The 19,585-nt window shown below is 53.8% G+C and overlaps 1 protein-coding gene across 1 annotated transcript in view; it reads left to right on the forward strand.

Annotated features, from left to right (window-relative positions):
• The window catches only part of NR2E1 (nuclear receptor subfamily 2 group E member 1), a 56,557-nt gene that overhangs the window by 13,781 nt on the left and 23,191 nt on the right, over window positions 1-19,585 (forward strand). Inside the window, exons 2-3 of the mRNA XM_056856199.1 lie at window positions 10,686-10,895; window positions 11,853-12,043. Coding sequence (XP_056712177.1) covers window positions 10,686-10,895; window positions 11,853-12,043 — 401 coding nt within the window. The remainder of the gene's footprint in view (window positions 1-10,685; window positions 10,896-11,852; window positions 12,044-19,585) is intronic.

Below are 19,585 nucleotides of genomic sequence, written 5' to 3' on the forward strand. Positions count from 1 at the left end.
AAATATGCTTAAAACAATAACACTCTTACACTATTCTCTTTTATTTAACAGTCTTTGATAATTGATACCTTGGGAATGATTCAGGTTGTTTAGTTACGGCCCTTAGCCAGATAAAACTAGAAACATGGACTAAAATATTCTTACAAACAAAGAATTACAGTCTGAGTCTTATAACACTTAAAAAGAGAAATAACAGCCAAGACACATCTGCCAATTGGGCTAACACCTTGGGAATGGTGGGTGGCTGCTTGGGCTGGCTCATGGGCTGTATAAGAGCTCCTAAGGGGCCGGATCCAGCTCCCAGGCCATATGTTTGACACCCATACCATGGGGTTTCCAAGGCAAGAGACATTTGGAGGTGGTGGTTTGCCATTGCCTGCCTCAACGTGGGCTGAGAGAGTTCTGAACTGTGACTGGCCCAAGGTCACCCAGCAGGATTCATGTGGAGGAGTGGAGAATCAAACCTGGTTCTTGAGACTAGTCCTCTGCTCTTAACCGATATACCATGCTGGCTCACTGTTGCTTTATAGAAAAGACAAAAAACATACACAAACAGGCAAGCACAATGGTAACACAATGGTTCTATCGGCCCCCTGACCGATAGAATGGCTCAGGGTGATCTTGAGATGGAGAATGAAATTAGGGAAGCATGTAAAGGTAATGAAGTAGTAATAATGGGAGACTTCAACTTCCCTCATATTGATTGGATAAATGTATGCTCCGGTCAAGCCAAAGAGATAAAAATTTTAGACATCCTAAATGACTGTGCCCTCGAACAGTTGGTCATAGACCCAACCAGAGGGGAGGTGATCCTGGATTTAATACTCTGTGGTGCTGCCAGTGATTTAGTGCGGGATGTGGATGTAGTTGAGCCAGTTGGCAATAGTGATCACAATGGCATCAAATTTAATTTATATGTAAGTGGGAAACTGACGGAAATCTCACACAATTACCTTTGACTTTAAAAGAGGGAACTTCTCTAAAATGAGAAAACTGGTAAAGAGGAAGTTGAAAGGAACAGTTAGGAGGGTTAAATCTCTTGAAAAGGCTTGGGAGTTACTCAAGTCCACATTACTAGAGGTTCAGCTAGCTTGTATACCGCAGGTCAGGAAAGGTAGTAATAAGTCCAAGAGGTCACCACCATGGCTAACAGGTAAGGTGAAGGAAGCAATTAGAGAAAAAAAAGTCTTCCTTCAGAGACTGGAAGGTTTGCCCAAAGGAGGCGAACAGAAGCAAAGACAAACTTGCACAAAGGAAATGCAAGCAGATGATTAGAGATGCAAAAAAAGATTTTGAGGGGCATATTGCTAAATACATCAAAACAAACAATAAGAATTCTTTAAGTATATTAGGAATAGGAAACCAGCTAGGGAAGCGGTTGGACCATTGGATGACAGTGGGAGTAAAGGAACTCTAAGGGAGGATAAAGCGATGGCTGAAAAACTAAATGAATTCTTCTCATCTGTCTTCACTGTTGAAGATACAGGGCAGATTCCTTCTCCTGAACAGAGATTTTGGAGAGGGGAAAATGAGGAACTGCGGGAAATAGTGGTAACAAGGCAGGAAGTCCACTCTAGACAAACTGCAAACTAACAAGTCACAGGGACCAGACGGTATTCATCCTAGAGTTCTTCAAGAACTCAAATGGGAAATTGCTGAACTTCTAACAAAGATATGTAATATGTCCCTTCGATCAGCTTCTGTACCAGAGGACTGGAGAATGGCCAATGTAACACCCATTTATAAAAAAGGTTCCAGGGGGGACCCAGGAAATTACAGGCCAGTTAGTTTAACGTCTGTTCCGGGTAAATTAGTGGAAAGCATTATTAAAGATAGAATTGTCAATCCTATAGAAGGGCAAGGTCTGCTGGGAAAAACCCAACATGGCTTCTGTAAGGGTAGGTCCTGTCTCACTAACCTATTAGAGTTTTTTGAAAGCGTCAATAAGCATGTGGACAGGAATGAGCCTGTGGATATTGTGTATTTGGATTTCCAAAAAGCTTTTGACAAAGTCCCCCACCAAAGACTGCTAAGCAAACTTCATAGTCACGGGATAAGAGGACAAGTCCTCTTATGGATTGGGAGCTGGCTGAAAAATAGGAAGCAGAGAGTAGGAATCAATGGTCAGTTCTCACAATGGCGGGATGTGAACAGTGGGGTGCCTCAGGGATCTGTGTTGGGACCGGTGCTTTTCAACCTGTTCATCAATGACCTGGAGTTGGGGTTCAACAGTGAAGTTCAACAGTGATGACACCAAATTATTTAGGGTGGTTAAAACAAAATCGAACTGTGAAGAGCTCCAGAAGGATCTCTGCATACTGGAAGAATGGGCATTAAAATGGCAAATGAGATTCAATGTGAGTAAGTGTAAAGTGATGCATATTGGGACAAAAAATCCCAACTTCACATATACACTGATGGGATCTGTGCTGGCAGCGACAGACCAAGAAAGGGATCTTAGGGTGGTAGTGGATAGCTCAATGAAGATGTCAACCCAGTGTGCGGCTGCTGTAAAAAAGGCAAATTCCATGCTGGCTATAATTAGACGAGGAATAGAGAATAAAACTGCTGATATCATACTGCCCTTGTACAAATCAATGGTGAGACCACAGTTCTGGTCACACCACCTAAAAAAGGATATTACAGAGCTTGAGAAGGTGCAGAAAAGAGCAACCACAATGATTAGGGGACTAGAGCAACTGTCCTATGGGGAGCGGTCAAGACGCTTAGGGCTGTTTAGCTTGGAAAGAAGGCGGCTGAGGGGAGGCGTGATAGAGGTCTATAAAATTATGCATGGTTTGGAGAGAGTAGACAGGGAGACGTTTTTCTCCCTCTCCCATAATACTAGAACACGGGGTCATCTCCTAAAGCTGGAGGGTGAGAGATTCAAAACAGATAAAAGGAAGTATTTTTTCACACAATGCATAGTTAAATTGTGGAACTCCCTGCCCCAGGATGTGGTGATGGCTGCCAGCTTGGAGGGCTTTAAGAGGGGAGTGAACGTATTCATGGAGGAGAGGGGTATTCATGGCTATTAGTTAGAATGGATACTAGTCATGCTGCATACCTATTCTCTCTAGTATCAGAGGAGCATGCCTATTATTTTGGGTGTGGTGGAACACAGGCAGGATGGTGCTGCTGCACTCATCTTGTTTGTGGGCTTCCTAAAGGCACCTGGTTGGCCACTGTGTGAACAGACTGCTGGACTTGATGAGCCTTGGTCTGATCCAGTAGGGCCTTTCTTATGTTCTTATGTTCTTAACCCTAATTGAGGAGGACTAGTATGAAGCCAATAAAAATACAGTAACTCTGCATGCAGTTTAGATGCAATCCTAAGAATACTCTCCTTGGAGTTAAGCCCCATTGAATAGACCAGAGTAGAAGTCTGAGTAGACCTGCTTGAAATTGCTCCTTTAGTCCTGCAAAAGGTCATCAATGCCAGTGTCTTCTGAACTGTCTTTGCCAATGCATCCCAAATCCAAAGGCAGCCACCACAAAAACCAGAGATTGGGAAGAGGCAAGAATGCCCCACATGCAGGGGTGTTGTTGGATACACAGGTTGCTTTTCTGCCATATTAAGAGCATGGGAACCAGGGCATCAGAAAGGGGGTGGCAATCCTAAGAGAAGAAGGGCTGCCCCCTTCTTTAGTTAACAACATGAGACCATTGCCATTAGACTCAGTTAATCTTGGCTGAGGCTAGCAATTGGATTAATGCATAAACTTCTCTAAGAAATGAATTAACAAGTAAATCCAGAGTGCTGTTAGAATCACTTTGTGAAGCCATTTGTCTCCCAATGTTCTGACCAACGGAGGCCTCCAAGCCAGAGTTGGGCACATTCTTTTCTAAAGGCATATGAGGTTAATGGGCCGTTTCATTGCTGCAAGTGAACTGCAGCTGAATTGCCTGCACTGCTTCAGCTCTGAATGAAGAGACCAGGAGAATGCTTGGTGACTGATAGCTTTTGTTAGTGCAAGTAGGCTGGTCTCTGGCCTTATTCATCCGCTTGCCTCTCATTGAAGATACATTAGAGAGAGACTGTCAGCAATCAGGCTTGCCTTTCTGGCTCAGTTCAGTTCACCTGGGACCGACTTCTGCATTCTGGTCTCTTTGGGAATCTGCCTCCCTGGAGTCCCTATACAAGAAGGCTGCTGGCTGGCTAGCTGGCCAATCAGTCAAAAGCCTGTATCCATCAAAAGCTGACTTATCTGCTCCTTTGTTGTGTCTCTTTCTCTCTGTCCTGACCCTTCTGTTAGCTCCTTTCCTGATGCTCTTGTGTACCCACAATCCTGCTTTTTAAACTGCATTGAGTTTTCTTGTTCCTGATTGAGCCTAGTCTCATCTCCCCATTCCCTGATTCTGTTTTATGGTTTACCTCCCAGGAAGCTAGAGGAAAAAAGAACAGACATCTCAGCCAGCATGAAGGGATGGGATGATAATGCGATGGGATGGTAATGTTCATATACAATGTGCCTTCATATGCTATTTCCTCTTCATGGTGCCAATCTGTTATGTATAATTCAGAAAGTATTGTTATGGGTTTTTCCCCAAACTAAATGCAATATGAGTTAGGGCCTATTACGAATCATGAGACACGGGGGGGGGGGGGCACAGTTGGAAATACCATCCCTAAAAAATCCCCCTCTTTGGGATTTTCCATTTTCTCAGTAGTGTAAATAGGTTTATTTTCCCACTCACCCCCGCCCCACACCCCTTACATTTTAACCAGCCCTCAACATTCTGTTCCTTCTGGAGCCTATCTACTCTACATCAGGCTGGTTTTGAGGGAGACAACTTTTACTTTTGGCTAATTTACAAAATCATATTTGAGCACATTTAAGAATTCCCTGAGGAGATAAAAAAAAATCCGCACTCCTCTGTGGTGATGCCATCTGCTTCCCATGGCAGTGCACAAAGACAATCAGTGCCAGAAGAGTAACAGTGGCACTTTAATTACTTTGCACCTTACCAATGATATCTCTAGGAATGTCACCTTCCAAATATCCAAGAGGCCTTTGGTGTTCCCTGGTCTGCAAAGGCCTCAAGCCTAGCTGGACACAGCTCCTTGTCAGCTTCCAGCCTAGGGTTGCCAGCTCTGGGTTGGGAATTACCTGAAGATTTTGGGGGAGCCTGAGGAGGGCAGGGTTTGGAGAGGGGAGGGACTTCAAAGCCATAGAGTCCAGCGGCCAAAGCAGCCATTTTATTCAGGGGAACTGACCTCTAGCGCCTGGAGATCAGTTGTAATAGCGGGAGATCAGCCACCACCTGGAGGTTGGTAACCCTATTCCAGCCAGAGGCCCCCTTTATCTGCAGCTAAGGCTTTTTATCCCTCTTTTTCTGGCCACTCCCCATTCCTGCTTCCCTGCTCTTAATCCTGAGCAGACCCTTTCTCTTGAGGAGGAGGCTTTTACCCAAGAGAAGCTAGCACTGGTTGGCCTTCCTGTTATCTGTTCCTCCCTCTCTCTGGCAGGACTGATGGTGCCTTCTCCTTGGCCCTGCAATTGATCTTCTGCCTTATTTAGGGCTGTGACCCTTTTCCACCCCTTCTTCCCCAAGGGTAGAGAGTGTCCAGGATGTGACAGCCAGTTAAACATGTTAAACATAGTGACAAACTGAGGATTTGCAGGGAATCCTGTGAGGAGAGAAGCAAGTGGAAATCCCACCTGTTCCCCAAATCTCCCCCCTCTAGGAGTCTCTAAGCTTTCAGCAGGCCAATTTCTTCTCTCTGGTGCCATGCTTTAATTGACTCTCAACTGCTCTTGACATTCCAACCTTTATGGAGCATACTCAGTCCTCATCACCTATTTGGGCTTTTGCTGGGATCATGTATATGACCATATGTTTCTACAGACCTGGGAAGTCTCCCAAGTGCATAGCAACTCCTGCCTTGTGTGTGGATATGGCCCTTATGTGCAGTTTTTGCCATCTCCACTGGGGCCAGCTAGTTTACTATTAGATGTGGTGGTTCTGTTCATTCCAGCAGAGGAAGGCAATAGCAAACCACCTCTGAATGTCTCTTGCCTTGAAAAACCTGCTGGGTTGCCTTAAATCCACTGTGCCTTGACGCCGGGTGCGTCTCACATACACGTATATTACCAACAGGGATGCTGGAGCACTCATCCATTTGGCTCATGGTCGGTTCACCAGCTGTTCACAAACAGTTCAAGCCTTTTGTTGAGTTACTTTTCACATATTCAGACAGTATAGCACTCCTCCCTCACAGACCTATTGTTGCTGCACACAGCCAATCGTATCAATAAACAGTCAGCAAATAAGCCAATTATTATAAATACTGTAGTTTTTAACAACAATCTTACCCTTTAGTGTTCATTTAATTCTGTTATTGATGTTATTTCACACATAAGCCTTAGGAGAGGTCTAGTTGTCCCATCACATCATTTAATTTCCTGATCCAACCATCCATGGCCCTGGGGCAGATTCACCTCACCTACTGTGCAGATGCAAAAGCCCCCACAAAGCAAGGAAACAAAACAAAACACCAGTAACCCAGCTACAGTATCACTGCAAAGCTGTTTGACAGCCATTCAAGACAGTGAACAAGAGAACAGATCAAGCCTTCAGCTCATGGGTGATTGCAGCTGTTGGACGTGGTACATTTGTCTATTGAACATGTTCTCTGTGGAGTATGTGGCATCTCTAATTACCAACAGAGATAGCTGGGTCCATAGCTGCCATTTTTAGTGGCATCCATGCACTTAGGGAAATATCTAATTCATCCATACTTCCCTGAGTTCAAAGTGCGCAAAAGGCTCTATCTGCAGGTTTGGAGCAATATAATAGCAGATAATCAAGCAAAGCTTTGATCACGTATTAAAATCCCCAGCTCTTAATTAAGCTTATAGTTAGGGCAGCAGATGTGGGATACTCTGGTCTCCTGTCTGGAATTCTAGTTAGGTTCAAACTTACATGGATTCAGAAATGGCAGCTCCTGTTTTGTGAGCGCACACACACAAATCTCTTATTGTGTCTAGTTAGTATTCTAGGCCAAGACCATGCCTAAAAGGTCCACTGTGGTGTAGTAGTTAGCATGTTGGACTAGGGTCTGGAAGACACAGGTTTGAATTCTTACTTTGTTAGGGAAGCCTGCTGGGTGACCTTGGGCCCATCACATACACTCAGCCTAACCTACCTCTTAGGATTGCTATGAGGATAAAATATTAGGAAAGGAGAATGTTAAAAGCCACTTTGGGTCCCCAGTGGAGAGAAAGTCAGGATACAAATGAAGCTAATTAATTAATTGTATCACTTACAACTGCAGCTATCCTATGCACATTTATTTGGATTAAATACCCATTGAAAATACCAAGGGGGTGGGACTTCTAAATAAACATGTGCAGGATCTGACTAAAATTCTGCAAGCAGCTAGTCTGCTGTTAGATGTAAATAAGCCAGGGCAGGGGGTTTTTTTCTGCCCAGTTGACAACCCTCCTGGCAAATGAACAGAAGGCAAACTGGCTCCACTGAACAGCACTGGGTATTATGCAGGGCACTCCTGTGGCACTCCAGCCGTGATGGCCCCTTTCACATGTTTGTTGAAGTTGCAGTCATCTAAGCCTTGTTCTGAGATTCATAACCATACCACATCAAGAGATAATATGCATGTGTGAATTGGCCATCACAGCTCTAATTCCACAGGCAGAACTTTCATGTAACCTCACCCCAAATACAATAGCTTGTAGTGGGGACAGTTCTAACATTCAGCAACCAACCACCAAGGGCTGGGTCACACTTGACTATCCATAACACTGCAACTGTGATCGTTGTAATGATGGCTTGCATCTGTGCATAGGTTTTCCCAGATAGGCCACTATAGATAAAACTTTCATATTATCCAAACAAAATGTATTTTTTATGGGCTGGGCTCACTAGGTCAGGTGTCATCTCAAAGCCTAAGCAATGTCTGGTTAAGTGATGGGTGGGTGCCTGTGGACCAGCCCTTAAATAGCAATCCAAAGCACTTCCTGAAGTCGACTAACCAATCTGTTTGATTAGTCAACTAAAACCTGACATTCTAAAATGAGTAGCAGAAATATTTTAAAGGTAGCTCTTTATTTACAAGAAACCATGGTCAAGAGAAGCATCTTAAAAGAGGTGTTCCTTCTCACACAACAGGAAACGCCTCTTCCAAGATGGTGCTGGCTACAAAATGTGTGTGTGGTGGGAAAACAATGTTGTCAACAATCTGGCAAAAAAGTCCTACCCTTTAATAGAGGTTATTTAGCAGGTGATGTTATTTACCTCTAGGCCATGAAAAGCTTAAAGTGCCCATTTCTATACATTTTTTCTCCAGCAACCTGCAGGAAAACGAAGAATGTTTTTTTTCTGCAGAACTACTCATACAATGCTTTCCTACTGCAAAATCTGGAAAGTGCATATTAGTGTTTGCCAATTAAATCAGTGTATTAACTGATTGATCATCACAGCTCAGAAAGCCAATAAACTAGGGTCCCTTTCCTCTGGTGAAAACTGCTCCCACAAGGAAATAAAACCATAGAATTCAGAATGGTGCTGCAAGAGAATACCAGTTTATAGCAGAGAAGGCAGATATTTTTCTCCGGGGATGTGCTCAAATCCAGCGATGTTCTTCTACCTGCCCAGGCCAGGTTGATCTGTAGGCCTGGTCAACCTTCTGTAATTCCACAGCTTTTGTACACCTGGAGCACCATCCATCCCGAGCATGGCCTGTCCAAGGCCTCTCCCACAACACAACTGCACAATCCTCTCCTCCAGATTTCTCCCAGTCTGATTAGGTGCCTGCCTGGGATTCTGAATCCACCACTGGGACAAACGGGAATTCTCAGTAACCTGAATTATCTATGGAGTTGACACCCCCCCAAAATAAAAATCCCCCTTCAAGTAAAAGGATTGCGTGTTACAAATCCCCAGGCAATAAGTACACCATAGCGCTGCGCAGAGGCTGGGAGCCCAGGGATCTCCCTCTCTCCCCGCCCCCTTTCTGGCGTTAGGGAACCGCCGCCGATTGAATGAAACGTGCTGACTGCGGATCTGCAGCGCGATCTACGGCGCCTGGGCCAAAAACACCCCCTTGACACGCCCGGGAAACAACGCTGCGGGCTCTTTACAGCTCTTCTCCGCCCCCGGCTGATGGGATTGACCGGCGGCATCTCCCCCCCCCTACGCAGGCCCCCAGTGGGAAAGAGGTAAAGTCCCCCCCCCCCAAGCCCCCTTCCCTGGGCGAGGTTAATAAGCTCTTGTTCTACCGACAGAGCCTCTGATTGGGTTTAAAGTTCGCGTTTAGTAATCTCTTTAGGATCCTGATCTGGGATAATGGCTCTCTTGCACGGGGCCCTTTGATCCGTTGGGGGTTGAGAGGACGGGGGACAGGTTGCGGCGAGGTACCTGGCAGCCTGCGATGGGGCGGGGAGAGACTTGAGACCCCCCCGCCACCGCCAGGGCCCTTAAGGAGAACTGGTGCTGCTGGCCCTATTGTTCGGTGGGATGGGTCCGCCTACAGAACAGCCAGATCAGGGAGTCAAAATGCAAAGACCCTCCTCGAGCATTTCTCACTCCGCGCGTGGGTTTGAACGAAGACGTTCCTGAAATAAAGAGCAAACCCTTCTGTTGCTCCATGAGGTTTTCTGGAATGGTTTTTATTGCTCATTGTGATCGATTGTTAGTTCCCATCTATGGTTTGTTTGTTGGCTACTGAGTAAGCGTCTGGGGCTCAAAGAGGAAAGGCGGCTTACCTCGCTCAATGAATAAAGCGCGTTCAATAAAGCCAATCCCGAAGGAGGCCGATTGGGGTGAGGAGGTTTGCTGAGCCTCTGGCCCCACTTGGATCAAGACCCGCTTCCCTTCCTGGGCGCCAGAGGTGGCCTCAATTGGACAGGTGTAAAGGCCGGGGAGTAGGGCAATATAAGGGGGGGGCAGAGAGTCAGGGGATGGGCCTGGTTGCTAACACAGCTTCTACTCCGAAATATCCCCCGCTACAGGGCCGGATTTAGGTTTGATGAGGCCCTAAGCTATTGAAGGTAATGGGGCCCTTTATATGTCCACCTGTCCTTTGTCAACACAGATTGTCGCTGTTTTTGTGGGTTGAATATATGCTATATGGCAATTTATGGACCTAACAGGTATCTAAAGCCATTTGCACATAACAAAATGTGTATTTTATCAACGTAATTGTTGATTTTGGAAACGTACATCCAGTTTTTTTTCCTTTAAATTTTTTTTGAGGGGGGCAAGAGAGTGGGGCCCTAAGCTATAGCTTGTTTAGCTTATACGTAAATCCTACATCCGATGGACTAGTAACGGGGGGGGGGGGGGTTTGCCTGCTGCCCTGGCCCGTTGGAGAAGCTGACTGTTCCCGGGGTCTCTCTCTTGAACAGGACAGCCCCACCCCGCCAAGTGCCTCTCTTCGGGCATTTCCACTGTTTGTGTGGCTTCTTTAAAGCAGGGGTGTGTGTTTGTCTCCTTTACATATCTGATCGTGACAGACTAACCCGTGCTCGGTAAAAAGTTACAGAAGTATTGGGGGGGGGGGGGGTCGTTTCCTGAGTGGAATTTTTCTCCAACCGGACTGGGGGGAGGTTTGGACCAGATGATCCCCTTTGGGCAAACCAGCCTTTCTGTTCCAGGCACTGAATCCATTCATTGCGAAGAAGGGTTCTGCTCGATCTCATCTCGGTGGGTTCTTCCAACAGCAGAGCGTTTCGGAGCGTGCAAAGCAACTTCACCGATGTTCGACGGCCATCCTCTTTGCAGCCACTCTCCCCTGCCTCGGGGAATCCTCGTGGGGTCGTGCCTGGGGTGGAATTCGAACCTGGGACTTCCCGGCTCACATCCTTTGGCCGTTACATCTGGCGAGGAAGCCCGGACCATGCGAGCCGGGACAGCGGCAGCCAGGACGTGGGGTTCCTTCCGAGGCAGAGCAGCCTGGGGGGCTGGGTCCGGGCCTCTCTCCCCCCCCCCCAGGAGTCCTCCCTAGGCGCTAGGAGTCGTCTAGGGAAACGCCCCCGCCCCTCTCCCCCCCTTCCCGTGCCGAAGACGCCCCCGCTTGGCCCGAGGTGACACTTTCTGCCCTCCCGTCGGTGGCTCGTTCAGGGCGGTGGGGGGCGACCCCCGTCCCTCCGACGGGAGGGCAGAAAGTGTCACCTCGGGCCAAGCGGGGGCGTCTTCGGCACGGGAGAGGGGCGGGGGCGTTTCCCTAGACGACTCCTAGCGCCTAGGGAGGACTCTTCCTCCCCCCCCCCTCCATCACTCCTAAGAGGCACCCGGGAAGGGGCGTGGGGGGGGGGCTCCGAAACCGCCCCGTCGAACTCCTGCCTCGAAGCCGCTCGGAGGTTCATTAATATCATTAGCGGCGGGGCCCCCCCCTTCCAGCGCCGGGTGACGTCACGCACCGCCACGAAGTGGGGGGGGGAGGCGAGAGGCGCCAGGAGAGCCCCCTCCCCCCCCCCGCCGGCTGCCCGTCAGCGCTCCCGGGGGATCTTATAGGCGCTGCGGGCTGCGGGCTCAAAGCACAAAGTCAGCCAGTGGGATGAACTTCGGGAAACCGCCCCCCCCACCGCCCCCCCTCTCTTTCTTTTTCTCCGGCCGGTGCCATTCACTTTCCGGGGGGCAGCCCCGTCCTCCTCCGACGGCTCCCCCCCCCCCCAGTATTTTCCAGCCTCTGATCTCCGCCCCGGCGCACTGAGCCGCTCCGCCGGGCTTCTGACTCGCAAATCCGGGCTCCGTCGGGCTCCGTCGGGGGGCGGCTAGTCCTCCCCCCCCCGCCGCCGCCACCTCGGCAAACAGCGAGGAGGGGAGAGCGACTTCTTCTTCGCGCCTGCGGAGGAGGTCCCCGCCGCGACGACCCCCCCCCCCCGAAGAAACTGCGCCAGTGACTTGGGAGCGGGCGGCGGGGCGGCAGGATGCGGGGCTTCGGCGGGCGGCCGGGACCCTGACTCGACGGGGCCGGGGGCCGGGCGAGGACTCCCTCCCGGGCTCCGGGCGGCGGCGGCGGCGGCGGCGACACCCGTCCCGGGGGAGCGCAGGATGAGCAAGCCGGCGGGATCAACAAGTGGGTAACGCGCCGGCCGGCCGGCCGTCGGGCGGGCGGGCGGGAAGGGCGCGGTGCCTGGGCCAAGGCGGGCCCTGGAGGCCCCCTCGGAGCCGCTCTCTGCCGGGCAGGGCGGCGGGAGAGGAGGGCGTCGGGGCGGCAGGAGGGCAGGGCGGGCCCCCGGCGAAACGGGAAGGGCCCTCCGGGACGGAAGGCGCCCTTCGGCGCCGAAAGGGAGGCTTTCCAAAACCACGTCGGGAACTTCCGAGGGGGGGGGACGCTGGGCCGAAAGCGGGTGGGAAGGGGAGGCCGGGCGCCCTCTGGCCCTCTGGCCAGCGCGGCCGGCTAATCCTGCCCAAGAGGGAAGCAGAAAGCCCTGCAAAGTCCCCTTCCCCCTTAAGCCTCCACCTCGCAGCCGGGGGATTTGCGTCGGTTGCTCGGCGGAGCCCCTCGGGCCGGGGCGGCAGGCGCGGAAAATCCCCCGACGGGCTCGGAGGGGGAGTTCTGGCGGCGCGGAGCCCGCGACGGAGACCCTCCCGCGGGGCGGCCAGGCCGGTGGAGGGCCCGATCCGGGGGCCCCGGGGACGGTTTTGCAGACCCCCGGTGGGGGGGGGGGGCCGCGCGCGGAGAAACAGGTGCGTGGAGTCTGGCGAAAGCGCCCCCTTCCCGGGCCGGCTTCCCCCCCCCCCGGCTTTGGTCTCCCGCCTCCCTTCTTCTCGGCTGTCGGGGGTCTTGGGTGCCGCCGGGACTGCGGGCGGCATCCCCGCGCGGGCCTCGCCTCGCCCGGCTCGCTGTGGCCTGGGTTGCAGCCCTTTCCTGCACGAAGCCCCGAGCGGGGCAGCGGCCCCCTTGGCGCTGCGCGGCTTCCAGGAGAGGGTTTGGCCGGCCGAGTCGACGGGTTTCCAACCCAGGAACCGATTCGGTCTCATTCCTGAAGGGTTTCAGATGGCAGAAGTACCCGAAGTCGGCGTGGGGGGGGGGGCGCTTGTCTGGAGGGAACCGGCAGCCACCTTTCCCCAAATGGGCTCCTTGCTTTCCTCTGGGAAGCCTTCCCAGCCCCTGTCGCCTCAATCTGCATGGGGTTTTGGTTTTTTTTGTCTGGGGTGTGCAGCTCTCCAGCTGCACCTTTCCCCCACCCGACTTCTCAAAACTCTGCCCGGGGGGGCGATGTTTCAGTTTGGAGAAGTCGGATGGGGGAAATGGGCATCTGGAGAGCGAAAAACCCCATGCATAAAGGGGAGAGGAAACATTTAGGCTACAGTCAGTGGCCCAAATGGGGCCGGGGGCCTTTGCGGTCTCGGGGAGAGGGTCTAAGGAGCGGTGAGAATCACGCAGTGGGGTGGGGGCCTGGCTTCCCACGCCCCTGACTGCGGAGGGTGTTTACTCGCAGGTAGGTCCCGCTGAGTTCAAGGCTTGCTTGGCCTGGCTTGCTTGGCCTGGCGTCGCGGCTGCCCCTTGGGGGGAAACCAGCCGAGAGAGCCGGGGCCGCCCGGGCCGGCCGGCTGGCGTTTGGACCGCAGCTTGGGTCCTAGCCGAGGACTGGGCCGAAATGCAGACTGGGGCCTCAACCGAAAAGGCGAGCGGGGGCGACGCTCTTCGGACACCCCCCCCCAAAAAATGCTTGTGCCTTTGAAGTGGGAACTGTGTCCCCGTAGGAGTTCTTGGCGCTACAAAGGATGGCTCGGGTGGCAAAGAGGGCGCATCCCCGCCCTAAAAAATACGTTTAAAACCGAATTTCAGTTCCCGGGGATGGCTGCGGGTTCGACTTCCACGTACGGCGAAGAATTCGACCCCCCGGGTGTCGGGGGAGCTGGTTTTCCAGCGGGCTCCGGATCCTGTCCTCCAGTTGCACCCCGAAATCCTGAAAAGGAAACGGGTCGGATTGAAATGAGCGATGAAAGGGGCTGGGAGAGGGACGGGTGGGCTTCTCCCTCTCCCTGGGAATTCAAAGGGACCCTCTGGCGTCGGGGGCGAGCAGGGCCCGCCGTGCAAACGCGACCTTTCTGCCGCTGCTCCCCCGAAATCCTTTCTCCGGAGCTTCGTCGCCTTTCTTAGCCGCCCACCCGAGCTGGAGCCCCGGCACGTCTTGGCGGCCCCCCGCGGGTGCTGGAGGCCGAACTCGGTGCCCCGGGGTCGCGAGTCTCCATCGGAGCCCTTGAGCGCCGGATCTGGGCCGCCGCTTTGCAGCTCAGGGGGCTCAAACCCCGGCCCCAGCGAGGCGGGTGAACGTCCCGTCGGTTTCCAGGGAGGCCCGCGTTGGAGGGCCGCGATCCCGTTCACAAGTGCTTGGTTGAACTCCGGGAAACGGGTCTCCAGGTTCCGATGCCTGGGGCCGGGCTGCGCCGTCCGAAGTCGGCTGGGCGGCGGGAAGCGCCGTCCAGCCTCGGCCGACTTCTGGCCGCCGCGTCGGGTTTTCAAGGCCGGAGGCGAACGGAGGCGGGCGGCAGGCGAGACGACATGCCGGCGAGGACATCCCCACCCCGCTGCAATCCTTCTTTCGGTCACTGGCTACGGGGGAAGGCAATTTTGGAGGTGAAGCCCCTTTTGGTTTTTAAAGAGGGGCTTACGTCGGAGTAAACGTTGGCTTGCAGGGCAAAGGGCTTGGCTCTGGCGGGATCGTGCCCGGGCTGTGTTTCCCAGAAGGTGCTTTTCCGACGTCGGGGCGGTCGGAGCTCCCCAAGGGGGGGGGTGTGCTTGCTGGGCCCGGGCCACCCAGACCCTCCAGGCGGGGCGCGGGGCGGCGCGGGGATCCGGGCGGCGTGGCTTCTTGACCCCAGCAGCGCCGGGCGGCGGGACGGGGCGGGCGCGGGCCCCGCTTTCCCTTCCGCCAGGCTGGAGCGATGTCAGACGTGATCTCTCTGCTTGGGTGGTAACAAGACCCCGCCGAGGAGTCCGCGCCCAGCAGCCTCACTTCTTTCAACAGCCTCTGATGGTAATTACAGTAATCGAAGCTGCCAGATATCTCGAAGCAATTACGGGACACAAAGAGCCCCCCGGGACGCCCCGTCGAGGGATGCTCCGGACGCTTTTCCCAGAGCAGCCCCGGCCGCGCTGGGCTTTCCCGTTACACTTCTGGGGCCTCGAAACGGGGTTAATCAGCTGTCGGGTGACCCCGTGTCAAGTGAACGGGGCCGCCTCGCTCGCCTGGCAGCCTCCGGGGGCCCAAGAAGGTTTCTCAGCCCCTAATGGGCTGAGAGGCGGCCTGGGCCCCCCACCCCCCACCCGAAAACGCCAGCAGAGCTGCGGGAGGGGGGGGACGTCTGGAGTGGGGAGAAGCCCTGCGAGAATGGTCTCCGCCCGTGTCCAGCGCGTCTAAGGGCCGCCGGTTTCGACAGGCCCGTCCCCCCAGACATCAGTGGGGCCCCCAACGAGCTGAACTTTGCCCGGATTGCCTCTGCTTAAGCGCGCTTTGTTGGTAAGTCGTGAATGGCGTCGAGGTAGAAGCAGCCGGCGGGAAGGGACGGGAGGAGGAGGTTCTACAATATAATGTCAGGCAGGACGTTTATAGGAAGAAAGTGGATTCCTTTGAAATAGTGGTGTTGGAGGAGAGGGTTGCGGATACCCTGGACCGCCAAAAACCAACAACAAATCAGTGGGTTATAGATCAAATCAAGCCCGAACTGGCCCTAGAAGCTAAAATGACTAAACTGGGGCGATTTATGTGTTTTTGTTACTACTAATTTTATTATCATGCCATTAAAGGTGACTGAAACTGGCTAAACTGAGGCTATCGTATTTTGGTCACGTTATGAGAAGACAAGAGTCCCTAGAAAAGACAGTCATGCTAGGAAAAGTGGAGGGCAGCAGGAAAAGAGGGAGACCCAACAAGAGATGGACGGACTGAATAAAGGAGGCCACCGCCCTCAATTTGCAAGACCTGAGCAAGGCTGTTAAGGATAGGGTGTTTTGGAGGACTTTGATTCATAGGGTCGCCATGAATCGGCGGCGACTTGGCGGCACTTGACACACACACAGGACGTTTCTGACATAGGGTGTGTGCCTGCGGGGAAAAATAAGTAAGCCGACGCCTTCAACAGGCGTTAATAAAATCTTGGGAGAGCCGTCGAGTCCAGCTGCGGTTCTCTGGGCCCCCCGGGCGTGGGCAGAGCAGAATCAACAGGTCCGGGCGGAAGGCAACGGATTGCGGGAAAGCCAGCCATGGCAGCGACTAGCCTGGAGTACAGGGCAACTGGAGTCATGTCATGCTAGGGGTCCCAGCAAAGTTTGAGGCGGAACAGCTATGGCCATTTCTGCACGGGAGTGCCGCTCTCTAGATGCACCTTTTCCCCATCCGAATTCTTAAAACTCTGCACGGGGGGCTGATGGTTGAGTCTGGAGGATCCGGATGGGGGAAAGGGGCATCTAGAGAGCCCAAGGCAAAACCTCCCATGCAGAAATGGCCGATGTTCGCAATAGGTACCGCTCTATAAATTAGCAGTCCTGCTATTATATTCCAAAGTCGCGGTCAGAAATATTCCCTGGCCCGGGCCCTCTTTCCTGTTGACTCCGAAGTCCCGCTGTGCCCGACAGGCTCGCTGCCCGGCAGAGCGTTGTGTTCCCGATCCTAAACGTGGGGCCTGGGCGTGTGTTTGGGAGGAAATCCCACTTATTTGGGCTATTTCAGCAAAAACCGCAGCAACAACAAAACGTTCCGAATGGCATGGGGCAAGGGGGAATCCACAACACATGTTACAACTGAAAAGAAGTGGGTCAGCTTCGAAAGAAGTGGATTGTCGATATGCTCTACACGGTCTAAAAAAATCTGCATTCCAGTATTTCCCTTATTCTGTGTGTACATACACAGAATAAGGGAAATATATATATATAAAGCACAACACAGAATAAGAGAAATATATATATAAAGCACAACACACACACACACATGTACAGCTCGATATTCTGTAGATACAAAAGGCATATATCTCTCTGTGTTGTGCTTTATATATATATTTCCCTTATTCTGTGTTCCCTTATTCTGTATGTGTGTGTGTGTGTGTGTGTGTGTGTGTGTGTGTGTGTGTGTGTGTATATATATCGATATTCTGTAGATACAAAAGGCATATATCTTTGTGTGTGTTGTGCTTTATATATATATTTCCCTTATTCTGTGTTTCCCTTATTCTGTATGTGTGTATATATATATATACACATATACATACATATACATACACACACACATAGATATAGATATATAGAGATATATAGATATATAGATATATATACACACACACATACATATATATGTGTGTGTGTGTGTTTTAGGTTTTTTAGGCAAGCCCATCCCCTGTGTGGAAGGCAGCTCTCTTTGCTCTCCTACTGCCTGTCCTTCGGCGGGTCCTCCGCAATAAACCCCCCTGCCTGGAGCGGGGCGGCCTGGCCAGGAGAGCGGCCGCCTGCCCGGAGCAGCCTGGGGACTCGACGCCGCCGCCCGGCCGCCCAGCTCGGCTGGGGATGGAGGAGCCGGCGAAAGCCCGCCCGAGAAGTCCGGCGCCGCCTCGCTGCTCCAGCCCGGCGCCTGGTGGTTTCCCTCCTCGGAGGTGAGCCGTGCTTGGCGGCGCTTTCTCCCGAGGAGGCCTGGCCGGCAGGTCCTGGGAGGGGCAGCGGGGCCCGTCCTTGGACCTCCCTTGGGGGCCAGGAGGGAGCTGAGGCTGCAGGGGGAGGAGGGCGACGTCGGCCCGCTGGAGCCAGGACGCCCGCCCGCCTGCCTGCCTGCCTGGGGTCTGCGGCGGGGGATCCCGGGGACTCGCGCCTTCGGGCCAGGACCCACCGCTGGAAATGCGATCCAAAGAGTTTCCGCCTTGACATTAGGAAGAATTCCCGAACAGAGCGGTTCCTCGGTGGGACGGGCTTCCTCGGGAGGTGGCGGGCTCTCCTTCCCTGGAGGTTTTGAAGCAGAGGCTAGATGGCCACCTGTCAGCAATGCTGAATCTGTGACCTTAAGCAGATCGTGAGAGGGAGGGCATCTGTGGCATCCTCTGGTCACTGGGGGTGTGCGGGGGGAGAGGTAGTTGTGAATGTCCTGCATTGTGCAGGGGGTTGGACTAGATGACCCTGGCGGTCCCTTCCAACTCTATAATTCTATGATTCTGTCCGGCCCTGGGGGGGGGGCGTGCCTCCGGGTCTCCTGCCTCCCCCCCCCCTCGAGCGTGGCCGGGCTGGAAGCAGGAGCAGCAGGAGGGGGGCCGGGGAGGGGGGCCGGGGAGCCGCAGGCCATTGTGCGCCATCCGCATTCCCATGCTACTCTTTTTGACGGGTCACTGGTGGCCCAATGGGCAGGTGGCGGGGAGGGCGCGCCATCCCCCCCTCCCCAAGCCAAGCCGGACCCTCCCCGCGCTCCCGGCCCTCGCCCGCCTCCCCTCCCCTCTCCCCCCAACTTTAGCCGCCGTCCGCAGGGAAACCCCCGAAGTGCTCCCCCCAGCCCGCCCCGCCGCTCTCCCTCCCTCCCCGCCGTCTCTCCTAATCCCCCTCCCGCTCCGAGAGCAGCTGTCGCGTTTCATTTGGGGGAGAAGCCGCCGTCGGGGGCCGTCAAAGGAGGCTCGAGGGGGGGAATCAGGAAGCCAACCCTTCCCCCCAGGCCCCCATTGTCCGCCGCCGGGAGGCATCGCTCGGGAGCCCCCGCCCCACCGGCCTCCCGGGCCCTGGACGCCCTTGCGGGGCAGCCCTGCGCCTCGGCCGCCCTGGCACTGCCCAGCCCCAGCCGGCGGATCGAGCCCACGCCCTGGGCACGCTTACTCCACCGTAAGCAGGAAGGTTCCGGCCCTTCACAAACTGGGTCGGGCAGGGGCTGTGGCTCAGTGGTCGAGTCTCTGCTTGGCATGCAGAAGGTCCCAGGTTCAATCCCTGGCATCTCCAGTTAAAGGGACTGGGCAAGCAGGTGATGGGAAAGAGCTCTGCCTGAGGCCCTGGAGAGCCGCTGCCGGTCTGAGTAGACGATACTGACTTGGATGGACCAGGGTTGATCCAGCAGAAGGCAGCTTCCTGTCTTCATTTGGGGAGGGGCAGTGGCTCTGTGGCAGAGCATCTGCTTGGCATGCAGAAGGTCCCAGTTTCAACCCCTGGCATCTCCAGTTAAAGGGACTCGGCAAGTAGGTGATGTGAGAGACCCCTGCCTGAGGCCCTGGAGAGCCGCTGCCAGTTTGAGTAGACAAGACTGACTTTGATGGACCAGGAGTCTGGTTCAGCAGAAGGCAGCTTCAGGTGGTCATCCAGAAAGCGCCTGAATCAAGTCCTCGGGAGTGGAGAGGTGGTCTTGTGGGCGCTCGCAGCATCCCCGCTGGCTCCAAAAGCCCGTCAGCCCGAAGGAAAGGGATCGCAACGAGTCGATCCCGCTGAAACTCAGAGACCGACTTCGGCCGGGAGTTTGGGGGGCGAGGGGGCAGCTGCTAGCGGCCCAGGGGCTTCGAGGGAAACCGCCCTGAAATCAAGGCGGCTCCATTTAGACGAGGGGTGTCCAGGATTGGGGCCCACCCAACGAACCCGTCTCTAGGCTGGCACGCAGTCCGGAGCCCCCCCCCCCCCAAAGAGTTCCGGACTGTTTCGAATAAGTTTCGCCCGACTTTTCCT

The sequence above is a fragment of the Euleptes europaea genome, chromosome 10 (assembly GCF_029931775.1).
Source record: "Euleptes europaea isolate rEulEur1 chromosome 10, rEulEur1.hap1, whole genome shotgun sequence".
NCBI classification, from domain to species: domain Eukaryota; kingdom Metazoa; phylum Chordata; class Lepidosauria; order Squamata; family Sphaerodactylidae; genus Euleptes; species Euleptes europaea.